Consider the following 19,349-nt stretch of genomic DNA (forward strand, 5'->3'; position numbering starts at 1 on the left):
TGGGGGTATATCAACCAGCCAATCCAGGACACTGTGCCAGGGACTACCTCTTGACCAGATACCCTCTACAGTTCAAAATGCTGGCAACATAAGGTGAGCACAAGTTCTATCCTGTTTTATTTTTGAATAATATAATTATTTTATTTTATTTCATTTTGTAATTATAGGCTTAGTTGATTCTTTGTGAATCGTATTTTGATTAAATCATGTCATAAAGCCTTGATTAAGTTTAGGAATAAGACAGAGACTCATTTCGGCATCTCCGAAAAAAAGGGGCATCAACCCAAGCCTTTTTTTTTTTTTTTTTACCTTTGTTTATCTAGGTTATTTATTATTTAACATTGATGTCATATTATATCTAGCCTGTGTTTTTCTTGGATTGAGATATTGGAACTTGGTACCATTAATCATTAAATTATTACTGAGTAATTGTACAATATAGGCTAATGTTACAGAGATGTAGCCTAAGGCCTTCACAGTGGGGGGAACACAGGCCAGATGAACCCTTTCGCGTGGATGGGAGTAATGTAGGCCATATCTTAGAGATACTGATACGGTTTTGTTTTTATCAATACTGTTGCAGTGTCTTGACATATATGGCGTCGCCCCCCCCCACCCGCGTGTCAATATAGCCTACAGTCCTAAAATAATCTCAGAAAGCACAGCTGAGACCCTCTGTGTTCTCCCCCCACTGTTGTCATTGCTCGACCGCTGCCGTACCGTTTCCACTGTTCAGTGCGTGGTGTGGACCTAAAATAATGACTCGGTTTAGTTATTCTGAGTATTTATCGCAATTTAGAAATGGTGGAAGCAAAAGTAATTCCTGGTTGGGAAAATCACCCAGCGATATGAGGCGCTGCGCGGAGAGGCGACGGCAGAACGGTGTAACGTCAGAGTCCGCTGAGTGAGTGCCTTTGTTTCTGGAGCCTAGATCAGGGGGACGATCTCCGGTGGCTGCAGTCGTAAAGGGTCATTCTATTACAGTCTGGGAATAGGCTCTGGGAAATACCTCCATGTACAAATGTTTTAAAACGGAGTGGATTGACACCGAGGGTCCAGTAAGACAATATTATTTTCCATTTGAATTAATCACATTTAATGCATCCACAGTCCAAACCCACAAACGATGTGAATTATTATAATTATTATTTTATTATTGAAAGATATGCATGTTTACACTTTTGCAACAGCGAAGTTGATCCAGTAGTCTGCGCCATTCGCAAAGGGGATGTCGAGGCTGTGAATGAGCTGGCCTCGGCTGCACCACACAGCCTGATGAAAGAGAACAGCGACGGGTGGATACCTTTGCATGAGGCGGCCTATTGTGGGCAAGCTGAATGCATGAAGGCACTACTGAGAGGTAAATTCTGAGAGCATCATTGAAAGTCCATGAAGAGCATTGCCTTTGTTAGGGTTTGATTTAGATAGACCGAATGCTCACGTTGGTAGAAACTTGGTCATACTGTTCAATATCATCATGGGAGAGAGGGATAATGCTATTTAAGTGGCTAAACAACGTCAGCTGGAAGCCGTGGTGTTATAAGTGTGCATGTCATGTCATGTCCCCTCTAGCTCAGCCAGGCCTGGTAGACAAGCGCACCTTGCAGGAACAGACCGCTTTGCTCCTGGCGGTTTCCGGTGAACACCTGTCCTGTGTGCAGTGCCTCCTGCAGGCGGGGGCAGACCCCGACATCAGCAGCAAGAACAAGGAGACCCCTCTGTACAAAGGTACACTCTCTTCTGAACCAGGAGAGATACCCCTCTACTGAGTGAGTGAGTGAGTGAGTGAGTGAGTGAGTGAGTGAGTGAGTGAGTGAGTGAGTGAGTGAGTGAGTGAGCGATCGAGTGAGTGAGTGAGTGAGTGAGTGAGTGAGTGAGTGAGTGAGTGAGTGAGTGAGTGAGTGAGTGAGCGATCAAGTGAGTGAGTGAGTGAATGAGCGATCGAGTGAGTGAGTGAGTGAGTGAGTGAGTGAGTGAGTGAGTGGAATCCTGGACCAGGCGTGCCTGTCGTGTGTCATTTCATCCCGTCTCCTCCTCGTCCGTCAGCATGCGAGCGCGAGAGCGTGGACATGGTGAACCTCCTCCTGTCGTTCGGCGCCACCGTGAACCAGCGGTGCGGCCGCGGCTGGACGGCGCTCCACGAGGCGGTGTGCCGGAACAGCACGGAGATCTGCGAGCTGCTGGTCAGGGCCGGCACGGCCATCAACCCCCCCAACACCTACTGCGTCTCTCCGCTCATAGTGGCAGCTCAGCAGGGACGGCCAGAGGTGCTGCAGTACCTCATTCAGAGAGGTAGGAGGCGCTGTTTGTAGCGCTGCCTTTGAGGAAAGATAGGCCACAGAATACACCCATGCCATTGAATGAGTTAATAGCCCCCGCGTTGCACAGGAACGTTAAGTCACTGTCGCGTTTGCTCTCACAGGTGCCGATGTCAACGTGCAGACGTGCGACGGCGCCACAGCCCTGTACGAGGCCAGTAAGAGCGGCCACGGGGAGGTGGTGTCCCTGCTGCTCTCTAACAGCGCGGACGCCAACAAGCCCACCAAGGCAGGGCTGCTGCCCCTGCACATCGCTGCCCAGTGCGGACATCATGAGTAGGTCACAGTAGGGTCACGCTTCTCCCTGTCCCTGTGTGTCTCATTTCTATTATCAACCCCCCCTCGCCGATGTCCTGCCCCCCCCCCCCCCCCAGGATCGTGACTCTGCTCGTCCCGGTGACCAGTCGGCCCAGGGTCCGCCACAGCGGGATCAGCCCCCTCCACCTGTCCGCCGAGCACAACCGGGAGAGGGCGGCGGCCGCGCTGCTCAAGGCGGGCGCGGACGTCAACGCCACGCTGTCCCCCGGTCGCTCCGCGCGGTACGCGGACCGCCGTGCCACCGCCCTCTACTTCGCCGCGGCCGGCGGCGGCGCCGAGACGGCGGCGACGCTGCTGAGAGCGGGCGCCAGCCTGAGTCTGGACCCGGTCAGCCCCCTGCTGGCGGCCGTCCGGCGGGGCTGCGTCAGGACCGCGGCGCTGCTGCTGGAGAACGGGGCGGACGCTAACGCCAGCGTCACGGCCTGTCCCACCGCCTTCGCCAGTGCCATCGCGCTCTGCAAGAATAACCTTCCTCTTCTCAAGTGCCTATTGGACAACGGGTGTAACGCCCTGGCCTGCATCGCGTGTACTCACGACGGCGGCGGCCCGCGGCCCGCATCCCAGAGCCCCCGCGTCAACATTGGGGGCGTCGACAATGAGCTGCTCAATGGTGACATGCTGGCTTTAACCTGCACAGAGACGTCTACCAGCAGAATACAGGTATATCGTCAAGTACCACAGGCTTTATTTATGTGTTAAATTTTTATTTTGAAAGGCAGTCTATAAAACATTCCTTATCTTAACCTTTTGACCTTTCGACTGTCCCCGTCTTGTGCAGTTTTGCGAGTGGATCTCGTCCTCGCCTGCGTGCGACCAGGCCGGGCCTGTCATAGACCTGCTGCTGGATTATGTGGGCAACGTGCAGCTGTGCACCACACTCACCCAGCTCCTGGACAGCAGGGAAGAGTGGCGAACGGTCAAGAGGAAAGCAGGTGAGTACCATGAGGCACAGTCACTCTCTCTCTTCCTCTCACTCCCTATCTCTCATAATAGACACACACACACACTCACACACACAGCCATGACTCTGGAATATGTAGAGAGTGGGTCGTATGCCCACCTCCGTTGTTCTCTGTAAAGCGCATTATGTTGCCTCTGGGTATGAAATGCGCTATACAAATAAAGCTTTGATTGATTGATTGATTGATCCAGTCTTCCCCTACTGTTTCCCCCAGAGTCACCCCGTCCACTGCTGCACCTCTGCAGGCTGGGAATCCGTGAGCAGGTGGGCGTCGCCAGACTCAGGTCTCTGAACACCCTACCTCTGCCGGACAGACTGCTTCAGTACCTCCGCCTGACCACAGAGACTTCAGGCTACTGGCCGGACTACTAGCACTAATATCATAATGTCACAGACACGAGTGGAGCTAGCTGGTATCCAGGCAAAAACATTTTCTTTTGTCTGTTTTTCTATACTGTGTGCTGTGCCTTCTGGGTGAATTCACTTATTATTTGTGGAACATTTTTATTTATGTGTTGGTATTGGGTCACGTGAGTCATGTTTTTGTATTGAAGTCTAGTATTTTAATTGAGGAAGTTTGGCACCTCATATATAGTACATGTGCACATGCCATAGGGCCTTAGCTCAGCAAGTTTACACAGTCTTGAAGTGCCCAGGAGTCCGGGGCAAAAATACTGCCACACTAATATAATAATGAATGATGATCATAATAATACATTGTAATTATATAGTGCCTTTCCAGATGCTCAAAGCGTGGTCACTATGCCATAATGTAGGCTACAATCATAAAATATTATGAATGATGTAAAAATGTTGAAGCCAAAGTTGAAACATTTGTTATTTATTAAAAAATATAAATGCCATTGTTCTCGATTATGCCTATCCTATAATTTTCAGAACAATTATTTACAACTAACAAAAACGTGGGAAATAATTTGCTTATCAGTAGGCCTGCAGTATTTAATTACTGAAGTCTGGAAACTTCACAACTTCAAAAAGATTTGATTGATTCTCTGCACCAAGACAGCCCGTAGCCTACCGTATTTTATTCACATTGTACTGTAGATCACCTGTCTTATCAAAAAGTGGGTCAATGTCACATCAAATGTTACCCCACATCTTTACTTTTGAGTTGTGTTATGCTATCTTTTCAATAACCACAATTAAAAGTTATTGAAACTAAATGTATTTAGAATACCTATTTAAGTGCTTCAGATTTGTTTTACACTGCTTGAAAAAGAAAATGATCTGTTGTAAACAAATGTCCAACATCTCGCTAATCACACAATTTACAATATGCCTATTATTAAGCTATTTACAATTCCAACTACAGCCTACTTACACGCTTATGGTGTTAAATGAAACCAAATACGCTGAAAATAGATGACGGGACGGTGGGTTTGGTCGGTATGGGTTTGACCACGACGTGGCTGTGATTCGGTCTATGTGGCCTGTCAGGTGTGTCGGTTTCAGCCACAGTGGCTTTTCCCCAGAGCCCCACAGCCGCGTGGGGAACCACAATGTGACTCTGGAAGACGTGGTGTCCATGGAACTGGAACGGGCAGCAGCCGCACAGACTCACGTTGTGAGAAGTCATGTCCAGTGTCAGATGCTCTTTGTCGACAGACCCGCGTCTGTTGGATAGAAGCACTTTAGAATCCTCGTGAGCTCGTTTCCTCTTCTCCCCCTCGCCAGGCCCCGGCCCGACTGCGCTCTTTCTCCATCCACACTGTGGAGGGTCCCTGTTGGTTTGCGCTAACCTCGGTTCCTCCCAAAACGACGCAGGGAGTTGACGTTTTCTCATGGGCAGCTGTTCTTGCTTAGAGTTATCACTGTCTGCTGTAGAATTCAGGCCCATCTTTGTATTCTCCTCTCCTTGCGCATCTGAAGTCTCTTTTTCACTGTCCTTCATGCCACGGTGTACAGTTCCCAGGGGATTTGTGCTCGACTTCTCCTCCGGTGACTTGGCGATGCCGTTCTCAGTGGATCTGTAAGAGTGGCATCTTGGTATCCGAGAGTATTTCTGGGAAAACCGCTTCAGCTGTTTCTGCAGGTATTTTCTGTGGTCCACGGAACGTCTGCAAGGGGCTGATTTGTCCAGGGCCGCCTTGATATCGCTGGATGCCAAGTTTACAAAATTCAGCAATGTTTTGACTTCACTGTCTGGGTTTGCCATTTCTAGTCAACGGATTTGAACTAGTTAGGCTAATCCATTCTACCAAACCAGATCATGCATGGAAAATATAATTTTCTCCATCTTCATAACCTAGAGGATGACAGATAAAAACAAATGTTTAACTTACGCGGCGTGCGTAATGCAATAAATTACATTGTTCGTAGTTTTAATTGGATTTCACAATTAATCTTAACTATTGTATTGTATGCAAATAAAATATTTGGGCTAGGGGTTGAAAACTTTCCCAAAATAAATTCCACAAAGAAGACTCACCATCTAGTCTCTGTATAATCTTCAGACTCTCTCAAAGATGCAGTTTGAGCACTTCAACAAGTTGAATGAATATAAACTCCGTGTAGTTATGGTGCTTTCCTTGAACCAATCAGCGACCCCAGACCCCTTACAATGCACCCCAATCAGCCTCCGAGGGCCCTGGTATCGAATTCTTAACCACTGCAAATTGTTGTCATGGAGATCCCCCAAGAAAAGCGGCTAATAGACGTGATATTCTTTAGCGGCGGATTGCAGGTCCTCTGCGCGCGCTCACGGAACATCAAGTTTTCGAAGTGTCTATAAAAGGTCCCATTGCGGTGCTCAGTTTTATAAATGAGTCTGATGAAATATGCATGCATTTTTATGACTGCGAGGCAGTTTATGGACTGGGGCTACTTTGTTCCGATCTAGACACCCTCCCTAGGAGCTCCCCAAGAGTGATGTCAGATGTAGGATTTGGTGAAGGGGGGGTCTAAGGAGCACATATCCATGGAAAGGGGGCTTGAACGCTCAAGAATCTTGTCTTTCTATTTGCCCCCTCAATCGAGCGACACAAAAGCTGAATTACTCATTCAAACCTCGCGGGACAAAGGGAAAGGAGCTGGATAGCACTCCTGCATTTGTAGTCAAACATTTAGAGACTTAAATCGAGTCGTCATGAAGGAGAAAGAGTTGGACAAAGCCCATAGAATTGCCATCAGCAAACATTTTCCTGTGTCATATTAGTGGGTCTCCATGGCTCCTCCTGGCCCGCGGACAATAGCACAAGTTTGCACACTCGAATACTGTCACCCTGCCAACGGCAACAAGAGGCCAAAACAGGACAATCCCGGGAGAAAGCATGGCCTCCGCGGGGAAGGGTGAGGAAAAAGGGACTTGTGAAATGCTAATTGAGCTCCATCCCCTTATTGAAGAAAAAGAGTACCTATCGTTCCATTGAACCATCTCCTCTTGGCAGCAGTGTGGCATGAGATGTGAGGAAAACCGTTTGTCTGGTAAGTAACCTACACCACATGCCTATAACCACGATACCGCTCTGCTGCCCCGAGCCGGTGAGTCCCGACCGCAGGGCGCTGTTCATGCGCACGCGTTGCCTGTAGGAAGCATTCAGATGTATGCCTAGGGTATAATGAAATGTTTCATGTTAGTTTAAAAATGTTTACGCACAGCTGCGGGGAGCGGCTTTTGGCTTAAACGCGTTTTATGAGCGTTAAACAAACGTAATAATCTGAAATGCAGTGTAGGACATTTCAGGGGCCTATGTCGTGTCGTCGTCGAAGAATAATGGTTTGTTAAAATGCATGTCTGCTCTGACTAGGCCTGCTCCCGAGGGGCAGCCTCCATTCCTCGCCCACTGCTCAGGCGCTCGGCCTCTGGAGAGGCAACGGCCGCGGGACTCTATTGTCCTCCTCTCTTCTTCTTCGTTCACCTCTCTGTTCGTCTCAAAAGGCCAATTAACAATGGCGCACCCCTCCCCTGGCCTGTCGCCCTACTCCTGTGCTTTTGAAGTGACTGAGAAAGAGAAAGAAAGAGGAAGCACAGTGGCACCAATAAATCCCACCATGTGTGCCTGTCTTCATGCTAGTCCGAGTAAGACGGATGGGTGAGAGGTTTGTCAACCATCTTAGATTTATGTGAAAGGCTCCCAAGATTCATAGATTGTGGACTAGAGCTGGACCTCCTTAGAAAGAGGACCAGAAGGGAACCACAGGTCAAATCAAATCATAAATCACACAAGGTGCCATTTGAAATGAAAATTATTTAAAATAAATAAATAAATACAAGTATCCCAGTAGGGCCTACTCGGCCATTTTTAAGACCTAATTAAAAGTAAGAGCCCGATAGGCATTCACACACAAACAAACATCAGTGGCACCCGCAATCCACTCTGTCATCACGCGGGTCAGTGTGTGCTCTGAGTTGACAGTGCATGACTCGTCCTTGCCCTCTGAACCCTGGGCCCACTCCCAGCACCAGAGCTCCCTCTTCACTAATTCCAGCATCGTCCACATAGCCTACTAAACAGCAGAATAATGTTTTACATTATACATCACTGTTTTAGTATAAGGTTCAGTAATACTTCAGTAATTACTATACACATTACACAAAAAGAGAAGACTTAATATTGGGTGTTGCCATTCTTTGCCACTAGATGGCAGTGTATTCCTGCAGTAATACAGAAATGGGACTTGAGACCAGCAGCAATACACATAAGGTGAATGTGTTGTTGAAGTGGAACTAAATAAAAGAGATTGAGTATAAAATACTGATGGGGGGCTCCAGGTACAACAGAGACCCTATAGGTAATAGGTGGGCGTAGCTGCGGTGTCGGGTTTAGCTGCTTTTATTCTGCCCTGCTGGAATACAGGAACGACCACTCTCTCCTGGCCAGTAAGACAGCCATGCTCTGAATAGTGTGTGAAGTGAAACGCTGTGAAGGATGTTCTGATGGAATGAAGTGGGGTCAGCTTCTTCCCTGTCAGTTAATCAATACTGGGGAGAGGATCGAGGAGCAATATCACTCAAAAGCTCTGCTTAACTCCAGCAACAGAGGACTGGTTTATACTTTTATACTTTTAGAAGATGTGTTCCACAGATGTGTGTGGGAGTTTTAGTCATACATTATGGAAAGCTACCATAAGGTAATGATACCTTATATGATACTTGTTGAATGAACAGATCTTAATTTGAAAAATAGTATCGTTGGATCAGAAGCTACATTTCCTGAAACAAACAGCATTTCTAAATGCCAGGTGTTCTGCACAATTTATCTAATGTCAAAATTGTCTGCAAGCTCTGGTACTTAAACCCCAAGCAGCAGATCCTTCAAATGCCAACTCCCCCCTCAGGCTCACTCTAATGAGCCCTGGCCTGTCATGTATGCAGCGTGCTCTAACTCAGGTCTGTCTGACAATTATAAGGGGGAAAACTGATGTTGCTGGAGGAAATGCTCATTAAATTTGACATTTGACATCTATATCACAAAGACAATATTGGCTAATATTGAAATAGCCATCTACATTATGCAGTTCATAATTTATTTGTATGACACAAACTCTTCAACTCCATGACAGTGTTATAGGTTATAAGTACCAGATCACTATGTAACATGTTAGTATAATGTTATTACTGTAGTAATTATAGTGTTATTACACTGTATGACGAGAGATGCATTCTCAGGAAACCCCCTCCTCCCCTCGTGTCCTTTTCAGAATCTCTATCATCCATTCATTATGACTGGGTAAATATTCAACATAACACCAGGGAGACGCTGTATAGGTTCTAACAACGGTCTTAATTGAAATGTAATCCTCACAAATGTCAAACATTGCACAAATTAGAGTACAGGGTCTACTTATCATAGGGAAATTGGTTATTTTGTTTTCCAGGCTTTGGTGTAATGGTTATCCACATGTAGTAGTATACATCCCATCACACCAAAATATATCGGCCTGTGGATTAAATGTACTGTAATGCAACAAGAACAAAATATTAGAGATATAGGCTTGACCAAATGATGTGCCCTTATCTCTCCCGCCCTCGCTCTCTGCTCTCTGACTGAAGTACTTGACTTTCATTCGGTCTATGAAGCGTCTTCTCACTCGGACTCGCATCGTGCCCGGTGTTCCAACACCAGTCCGCGCTGTCAAGCTTGCCTACTTCACAAAAATGTTATTTTCTTGCACAATGAACATTTCAGTATACGCGTCTCGGCAATCACTGGTTGTTTGTTAAACTTTATTTAACATTTTGTTCGCAATTTCTGGAATACTCTGCTACATCCAGTGCGAGGTGTACTTCCACTAGATGCGCGATGGTACGGCGCTCTCTGCTGAATCCACAGCCCGCTCTGTTTTGGCTGGGAAGGGATGCATCAGTTTAAACCTTGGCTCTTCTCTCCGGAGTTGCACATTTGTGTACATATCGCTTCACTAAGTTGAGGATGTGTTGGGAGTCTGCAGCTATTCTGGAGAGTTCTGTCGAACAATATTTCTCAAGAGATTTCTCAGCATATGCTTCAACTTCGATGGCTTGAGTATTTGCACTCGTGTATGCTGCCGAGGAGGGATGTAAGGTATGGGCCGTCTACCACCCTCACGTCAAATGGAGTAGCGGCAGACCGAGCGCCGTGATTCGGATTGCTGTTTGAGCAGCGGAAACAACTTTCGAGACATGCATCATCGACATTGTCAGGCCATTTGTCATCGTTGCCTGTCCTATGCCATCGATAACAGAATTTCACAATGATTGTGGCATAAACTGTTCCCGGAGACGCCTGTCACAGTCGCCGCCGAATCGGATACGGTGGATGGTTATTTCCCCAGCGGTCCAGTCCTATGTGTACTGTGTTTGTTTGTTCGATACGCTGCGTAGTGTCTTCGAGAAGAGCGCAGCAGGAATGCTGGTCCAACATCTAATGCCATTAACTCTAAGTTTATGGCCCTTTCTTTTCGGTCATTGCCTTCTCTCACTGGTTTTGCTCTCGTGCCAGGTAAGTTTGCTATGTGTTCATGCGCGCCACTTGTAATTTTACGCATGAAGAGCTAGGCCTATTACCCAAATGTGAGTGGAGTTTATTTATTACTGGGTGGCTTTGATAGACTAATATCGGTTTTTGATTCACGTGAACTAAACTGTATCTCATTGTTACTCAATCTACATTCCAAATCTCAACCCAACACTTGTGTAGGTGAGTCGGGTCATACGTGTAACGTCTCCTTTGAACTAGCCTAGTGTAGCATCAGCTGCCAGAAGTTAGTGATGGATGTTTGTCCTCTTATGCATCATTTAAGGTGATATTATTATGGGATGTGTATCAGGTGTTTGGGAATAGATCACAGACATGAACATGCTGGCATACACATGTGCCCACACTCACAGGCTGGATGTATTTATCGTAGTGGAGACCAGTCAGCACACAGCGAGCTTCAGGATCCCGCGAGGCGCGAGGCACATGCTGAGGATGAGTGCTGCATCCTCACCCCTGGCCCTCGCCGCTGCCTGCCTACAGATAGTGTTGAGCTGTTGAGCAGGCGCGGGATGTTGCCAGGGTTCACGTGTAATGCGATCTACTCGAGTTTCCAAGTCCACCCCCACACACACACTCCTCAAGGCAGCCCGCGGCCCACTCGGTCGGTGGGCGGCTACTCTCAGGCCGTAGACGTGATACCGTTCTGCGTGTCTACAGATGCCTACAGCAGCGAAGGGAAGAATCCGTGGCACTCTGAGGAAAAATCCAGAGGATCCAAAAGTAGGATGTTTCAGCCGGCTGGGGCATCAGTATTTATGGCGCGTGATCTTTCTGTGGACCGGTGTCATTTTCCTGTGTGCGTCCAGTTCATTAACATTCCAGTCTCTCCACTACTTGAGAAGAGAACGCAGAGAAATTATGCAGACTGCATGTTTGAAATACTGCATGGCGGTTTTGGGATGATTTGGATCTCACATGGAATAAATATTCATAACATAATGAGTTGCTCTCTTCCTCCCCCTCTCTCTCTCTCTCTCTCTCTCTCTCTCCATTAGGGTGAACTCCAGAGGTCATGCTCACAGAGGGTAACAGAGAAAGTTAGCCAACACTGCCAGCTGGCATGCCAGTGTAGAGGGTACCCTCCCTTCCCCCCGCCCCCTCCTCCCCCGCCGCCCCCGAGACTAATCGGTGCCACAGGTAAGATTCCGTCTCTCTCACCTGTCTCACTCTCACCTGTCTCACCCTCACCTGTCTGAATCACTCGTATGCATCTCGGTCACATCTAACTTAACAGAGGCAACAGCTGGAATAGGAAGTCGAGGTGTCCCAGAGTAAAATATTTTAACGTCACATTTCTGAGAAGTGGAAGAGTGCTGTGTGTGTTTGGGTAGAAAAATGCCTTTGTCTGAGCAGACTTGGGAGTGTGTGATCTAGACGGCAGGATGTTGACAGCCGAGCAGAGGGCTAATTTATGCGTGGCTTGACCTTGGGGAGTACCCGGCTGCCTATGAGAACTCTGCCTGCCGGGCTGCCAGGCTCATTGGTTGGGTTTCCCCTGGGGGACCCCTGATTAAAACGCAGATGAGTTAATTAATTTAGGGTTTGATACAGATAACGGGCTAATGAACTGGCTCAGTAGTCCCATCCGCATTTTGAAGTAGAGCCGCGGGCAGTGTGTGTGTGTGTGTGTGTGTGTGTGTGTGTGTGCATGCCTGTGTGTGTGTGTGTGTGTGCATGCCTGTGTGTGTGCGGGCACACATGTGTGAGTGTGTTTGTGTGGAGGTAGGCTATGTATGCCTGTTGCCACCCAGTTTTCTGTGTTTTTTTGTGTTATTCCAATCCCATGATGGCACAGTGATGGAAAGATAATATTTTGTCCCCTCCCCTTGCGGATGATGTTTATGCCATCATGAGGACTTTAATGAGCGGTGCTGTGAAATATGAGACAGGCACTGCTGCTGATGCAGGCATTCCAGGGTTTATTACGGAGACTTTTGTAGAATCAGTCATCCAGAAGCCTTTAGAACGTGTGTAAGGAGGAGCACTCCATCATCAAACACTCGACAGACGGCAGCAGAAAGGTCTCAATCAATCAGCTCCAACGATTTTCTCCGTCTGGTCAATTTGGACGGGTCCCTTTTTCTCCCGGCTCACCGCGTGAACCCACGGACAGACAGTTATAGACCTCTCCATGACTATCGTCAAGGTTACCGCATGACACTGCTCCACTCCTCTGACCGGATGCTAATGTGGGCTAATATGCTCACGTAATATAGCCTACATATTATATAAACAGAATATATAAACACAACATGACATGGCAACAGACATGGCAACGGAAAGTTAACAAACGGCCATTTATATGAGGGGAATATAAAAACCAATTGTTTTTGGTAAACTGAGGGAGGAGTAGAACATGCCCTGAGCGTATTGGAGTTTCCACACGTGCATCAGAGGCCTACTGCTGTAGGTATTATTGCATCCATGGCTCACTGTAAAGCTGGTGTGTTTTCATGTTTAGCAGAAGGGTCAGAGCTGGTCCTAGTTTTCGCCATGCTCTTTAAAGATGCTATAAATAGGCCCATAGCTAGCATGAGGAAGTGGGACAATGACAAGAGACCGCATATTATCTTCCAAAAGTTTGAGGAAACGAGGGGAAATTGGCACTGTTGAGTAAGAGAGGCTGTGCTCTAAAAATGGCTCAGCGGTCCCTTCAAAGGAGAGAGCCTATCACGACCAAGTATGTGCCCTGCCCCCGTACTAAATCCCACAGCCGTTGACAATATGTGGGATTAAAATGGAAGTTGACTGAGAGGGACTTTAACATTCATCGTGCCCACTTTAGTCATGACGCGGTGGGTTTTGCTGGCCAGGGGAACCGGCGCCTTGTCATCCAGCTCTGGGAGAACCCGCCGTGCTGGGAGATTCTCCCCGGCATTACTAAGGCCTCTGCGTTGCCAAAGTCCCCGTTCGCCACAGAAGTCGACGGCAAATCGCGCCAGACGGTAGCTAGCCAGTTCTTAATAGCCGCAGAATGGCGCGGATGGCAGAGAGAAAGAGAGAGAAAGAGAGCCCGAGGGTTTGAAGAGGAACGGAGAGGTAAGCGAGAGCGTGCGCTACTACATGGTGCACTGGATGTTACACAAGGTCCCTGCTAGTGAGTGGTCTTAAGCTACAGATATAATGTGACAGCGGGCTGCAGCTCCCGCAGGTATAATTGGTGTGCATATGGAGAGTGCCAGCGTAGGAAAAGCTGACTGGCCTTTAAATGATTCATGGGGCAGGGTTGGATATCTCTCAGCGCCGGTCCTTCGGCCGGGGGAGGAGAGGTGAGCGCTCGGAGCCGCGGGCTGAAAATCACTTCCAACACGCGGCCTCTCCGGTCCGATGATATATGTAACGCGCCGGAAGATGACTGAGAATCAATACATTTTTAATTGGAACGCCGGCGCGTTGATTTACAACACGGACGTCGTGCTACATTAATGATGAGCTTCCACCACGGCCGTCATAACTGGCTGGGGCTGTCTAAGAAGAGGTGATGTAATATGTAGGGTAAACCCCCCCTCCCTGTCTCCCTCTCTCTCTTTCCCTGTCTCCCTCTCTCTCTCTTTCTGCCTCTCTCTCCCTCCCTCTCTCTCTCTCTCTCTCTCTGCCTCAACCTCTTCTTCTCTCTCCCTCCCTACCTCTCTCCTTGCCTCTCCCTCTCTCTCTCTCTCTCTCTGCCTCTCCCTCCCTCTCTCTCTGCCTCAACCTCTTTCTCTCCCTCCCTCTCTCCCTACCTCTCCCTACCCCTCTCTCTCTCTCTCTCTCTCTCTCCCTCTCTCTCCCTCTCTCTCTGCCTCAACCTCTCTCTCTCTTTCTCCCTCTCTCTGCCTCTCCTCTCTCTCTCTCTCTCTGCCTTTCCCTCTCTCCCTCCCTCTCTCTCTCTGCCCCTCCCTCTCTCTCTCTCTGCCTCTCTCCATCTCTGACAGTGGTGGAGCCCATGGCCCCATTGCTCAGGCCCTGGTGGAGGGAGATGGAGATCATAGTGCTCGGATCGGTGGGCTGCGCCTCGGTCGTTCTCCTCCTGTCGGCCCTCATCATCTGCTACAAGGCCATTAAGAGGTAGGTAACCTGAGCCCGGGTTCTGGCGGCAGTACAGGCCGCACACACACAGCCCACGCGCTGTCACATAGCCTCAACTGACTCGTCACTCACGCACACTGACAGCGGCGTGGCCATGACCCTACCTCCCATCCCGAGTCAGCGTGAGGTCAGAGGTTAGATTCCAGGCGTAGGTCACCTAGGGAGGAGGATGCATCAGCCGAAAGTCAGTCATATATCATCCAGGAAGCTGTGTAGCTACTATAAACACAGAGGGTTCAAGACTGTTGGTTTGCCAGTATTATCAGGCTACCCCGATTCAACTCAAACCGGCGTGCACGTTGTTAAATGACCCAGCGATCGACGTTGTTTGTTTCATGACAGCGGCGTGCCTTAGATTGTCTCATCACCATCATCGGCGGGGGGGGGGGGGGGGGGCATGTGGGTTTTAGCCTGCAGCACAACCAAGACCCAGTTCCCTGTCTGCCATCCACACACACACTCACATTCACATTCACACGCGACTGATATACACACCGAATATACACACTGCACAGCGCGAACCGACCGGCGTAGCGCACACGCATCAACAAGCATAGTAAAAAATACAAACCAAGGCTCACACACGTAGCAACAGCTCTAGTCACGTCGGCACGCTATCTCAGCGGCGCTATTCATGAAACCGTATGAGCGCATGCTGAATATATCTTTCCTCGGTACATTTTTTTTCTCCCAAAACAACAACTCGGCAAAGCCAGGCAGCGGAAGTAATGGGCGGGTTGGCTCAGGAAGTCATTATGGCAATTCTCCAGCCTCCCTCCGTAGCCAAGGGGCACCTTTTAGCAATGCAGCAGCAGCAGGGGAGTGTTGCTGCTGCAGTGCTCGACTCTGCGGACCCGAACCCTGGCCAGGAGTCATTATTTATGAATTAATTTGCGCAGTCATTCAGTCGCCGGGGCCACATCTTTTATACATGCGAGCGGGTCGTGTCCTGAAGCTCTGGCCGGCGCGGGGCTCTGTGACAGAGCAGACAGCGTGCCACGCCACGCCAGCCGGCGACTGAATGAGGGAGGGATGAACGCACGGGTCTGGTCGAGGCCGCCCTCATTAGGCATGCAACGGTCTGGAGCCAATAGGAAATCAGTCTGGAGAAAAGCTGACGGGAATGAAAAGGAAAAAAACAAACGTTTCTTTGAAAAATGTTGCCGCCGCTCTAATCACACATCCGGAGCGAGAAAGTGAGAAAGATGGATAGAAATGTTGTCTGCCAAAGCTGGGGAAGGCAGTAATTGGGTGTCTTAGTCAATAACAATGTGAGAGAGGGTTTGTCAGGGAGAAACACAGAGCCAGTTATATATAGCCCTCCCAGCCCCTCAGTGCTCAGGGCTTTCCCACTGAACATCAGCTGGACTGGGGCCAAGGCACTGGCAGCACAGACACCAGAGCAGCCAGCACTCACTCACTCTCTCTCTCTCTCTCTCTCTCTTTCTCTCTCCCTGTCTCTCTATCTCCCTCTCTTTCTCTCTCCCTCTTTCTCTCTCCCTCAGTCTCTCTATCTCCCTCTCTCTCTCCCTCTCTTTGTCCCTCTTTCTCTCTCCCTCTCTATTTCTCTCTCTCTGTCTCTATCTCCCTCTCTCTCTCTCCCTCTCTCTGTCTCTCTCTCTCTCCCTCTCTCTCTCCCTCTCTCTCTCTCCCTCTCCGTCTCTCTCTGTCTCTATCTGTCTCTCCCTCTCTCTCTCTATCTCTCTGTCTCTCTCTCTCTATCTATCCATCTGTGTCTCTCTCTCTCTCTCTCTCTCTCTCTCTCTCTATCTATCCATCTGTCTCTCTCTCTCTCTCTCTCTCTCTGGTCCTGCACACACTCAGCCTTCTTTTGTTTTTTCATAATCTTATTCCGCCACTCATCTGTCAAAGAGCTTGGAACAAACCCTTTCCACTCAGCTCTATTCAGTCCAGTCCAGCAGCACTGGGAGAGTTGGTGTGTGTGTGTGCGTGTGTGTGTGTGTGTGCATGTGTGTGTGTGCGTATATGTGTGCGCGTGTGTGTGTGTCAGCGCTGGGCCGTCCAAATCAAAGGCATGATGCTGCAGTCCAGGCAGGGAGCCCAAACGACCCCGACACAATACGACATCCTGACGAAGCCGGCCTGGTTTCTCTCAGTCTCTCTGAGGTTTGTTTAACACACTGTCGAGGAGGAAAGCACAATTGGTTTTGTCCAATTTTTTTATTTTTTAAAGAATTAAACCAAAAGAAATAAGACAAGGACACAATTGACCTTTAAGGCTAGTGTATTCGTTTTGGATATTCTTTTTGGTATTGGTATAATTAAAGTAGCTATATTCAGATTTTGTCTCAATAAATGTTGTCTTACCACCCTAAAAGAGGTCAAAGTAGAAAGACGTCTTTGAACAGTTGCATGTTCCTCTTTCCAGATGGTTAGTGCGACTGTAAACAGGCCAACACGTCACGGTCTCAACATTCCCCAAACTTCAAACAGGGATGCTGCGATTGCACAGCTTTGATATGAAATATTAATCTCACCTGTGAAGTGTTGTGTAGCCACCTGCCGCATGTCAACAGCATGGCATCCATTATTGAAGGCCTGGGTCAGGGTCGCAGAGTGGCTCAAACGGTCTGTCCTGCTCGCTGGCCTTGGAGGGACACCGGTGATCTGAGGGAACATTAGGTCAATTTAATACTCATTAATACTCCATACTTGGTCAACATGCAATAACATCTTACTGTCTTAGTGTTGCCTAACACGGACCTACTGCACAGGATACAGCCGAGCTTGAAATCTCCTTTCTAAAGTAAGAAATAGAAACAAACTATGAGTGAATGGCGACCATGTCAACAGCTGCTCATTTCCTCTGAGGAGATATTAATCCTAAGTGTATTTGTTCGCCCTGTAAACAAGGTATCCCATCATCCTTCTGGCAGGTGTATCACAACTCCTCCAGGCGCACACACACACGCACACACACGCATGCACACACACGCGCACACACACACACACGTGCGCATACACACACGTGCACACACAGACACATACACACAAGCCAATCATCTTCCCTGTAGGGTGTATTACTGCCCCGGGGCTGGGTAGTTTCCTGCCCCAGCAGGCAGTCCTGCGTCCCAGAGGGAGGCTCAGGGGTCAGCAGCTGTCCAACATGGCCGACTGGGTGGCCAGCAACATTCTGCACGTTCGACTTCTGCCAGAGGATATTCCAATAGGTGTTCCCTTGCTGCAAGTTTAAGGGACAAAATACACACACTTAGTCATTGCCTCCATGTTTTAGCCTTACTTGAGATCTAAGTCCGTTGTTAGTCTGAGAGGAAGCCAGTTGGCTTCAGTGACTTTGCATCTGTCACACATCTCACATAATTAATGAAAATATTTGATTGTAAAAGTGATATTTCTAACACAGGTAATCAAACATAACTATGATTGATCCAGGTACGAGGCAGTGTGGGGAGAAGGGGGAGAAGACCTGTGCTGGGAGTGGACTGAGAATGACCGTCCCTCATGTCAGGCTGACCGGCCGTGGCTTTCAGGGGAGAGAGAGGGAAGGAGACACTGAGCTAAGATGTAGCTTAAGGGTGCTCTGAGCCACTGAAGGCCTGTACAGTATTGAGCGGGACAATGACTGTACTGACTGTATTCAGATCTGTCTCCGCGTTACGTAAGCCCGGTTGGAGGAGAGAGGGCGAGGCAGCCGGGTGCAGAGGACACAGTACACTGGACAAATATAATAAGCGCAGAAGCACTGAGGGGCGCATGAAAGGGGGCCGCTCTGAATGATGCCGCTCTTCACAGAGCGAAAGCGGATCATGCGTCCCCGCGCGTTTTCGCACCAGAAAGCGCTCACAGAAAGGGGCGGGGCCGGATCAGAGGGCTACCTCAGGAGGAGAAGGGGATTTCGTGCGTGGGTTTAGCCGCAGTGCGTGTCGGCGTGGGTTTTGAAACCCGCGTAGGCGTTAATCGGTACTGCAGTACACACACACACGCACGCACACACGTGAGTAGCCTCATCACCGATGAAGAGAATCGCATCCGACATCAACACATATAGTGTGTTGAGCGCCAGATCCCTCGTCGCGTGCTCGCTCGGTACATTTTCCCCTCTGAGAGAGAAGTGACCTTTTTAGCGCTCAGCTTATTAGAAAGTGTAGCTGGGAACCGTGGATCTCATCCATCCATTCATCCACAGCAGCCTGTGAAATCAAATCACCCTAAAGGTTAACAGTCGCCCATCTTTAGTTTAACGACACGGGCTTTAACCGAATGTGAACGGAGCACAAACAACGTTGTGAAAATGTATTCTCACAGTCCGTGAAATGTCTTTCACAGGAAACCATTAAGGAAAGAGGAGAACGGGACGAATCGGGGGGAATACGCCATGAGCACGCGCAACAAGAAGGCCATGGGGTCCAACAACACCGTGGTGTAGACTGTCTGCTGGCGGAGGGAGGAAGTGACATCGCTGCGACCATCACTTCCGTCCCCTACCCCAAATGCAACAACCCCCCCCACCTCCCCCCCTCCTCATTCAGATGGGACCAGGGGTCCAGCTGTGTACCTTTTCTCTTCTCATGGCATGTCGCCTGGACGACACCCGGTAAAGCTGGAGAGACAATTGAGTGAGAGACCAACTCCACGTGACGTTTGTGTGACTGAATATCGTGTTCTGAGTAGGAAGTGGTGCTCACAGAGGGAGGGGGGCGGAGGGCTGAGGGACTGCTGGCG

General features: G+C 48.9%; 3 protein-coding genes across 3 annotated transcripts; 2 read left to right on the forward strand and 1 right to left on the reverse strand.

Moving 5' to 3' along the window:
• Positions 1-848: 848 nt before the first annotated feature.
• Positions 849-3,969, forward strand: asb2b (ankyrin repeat and SOCS box containing 2b; the record flags this gene model as incomplete). Its single annotated transcript, XM_084438419.1, has 8 exons — positions 849-904; positions 1,191-1,360; positions 1,573-1,728; positions 2,047-2,292; positions 2,423-2,594; positions 2,693-3,296; positions 3,415-3,568; positions 3,812-3,969. The coding sequence occupies 8 exons, from the start codon at positions 849-851 to the stop codon at positions 3,967-3,969; spliced, it is 1,716 nt and encodes a 571-aa protein (XP_084294545.1).
• A 982-nt stretch (positions 3,970-4,951) lies between these two features.
• On the reverse strand, positions 4,952-5,773 carry LOC311308999 (protein FAM181A-like; the record flags this gene model as incomplete). Its single annotated transcript, XM_084438124.1, has 1 exon — positions 4,952-5,773. The coding sequence occupies one exon, from the start codon at positions 5,771-5,773 to the stop codon at positions 4,952-4,954; it is 822 nt and encodes a 273-aa protein (XP_084294250.1).
• Positions 5,774-10,355: 4,582 nt separating this feature from the next.
• On the forward strand, positions 10,356-19,053 carry LOC311308648 (proline-rich membrane anchor 1-like; the record flags this gene model as incomplete). Its single annotated transcript, XM_084437647.1, has 4 exons — positions 10,356-10,538; positions 11,573-11,714; positions 14,492-14,624; positions 18,954-19,053. 4 exons carry the CDS (start codon positions 10,356-10,358, stop codon positions 19,051-19,053), a joined length of 558 nt encoding a protein of 185 aa, XP_084293773.1.
• Between the last annotated feature and the right edge of the window lie 296 nt (positions 19,054-19,349).

This window comes from Borostomias antarcticus, assembly GCF_949987555.1.
Source record: "Borostomias antarcticus genome assembly, chromosome: 5".
Lineage (NCBI taxonomy): Eukaryota > Metazoa > Chordata > Actinopteri > Stomiiformes > Stomiidae > Borostomias > Borostomias antarcticus.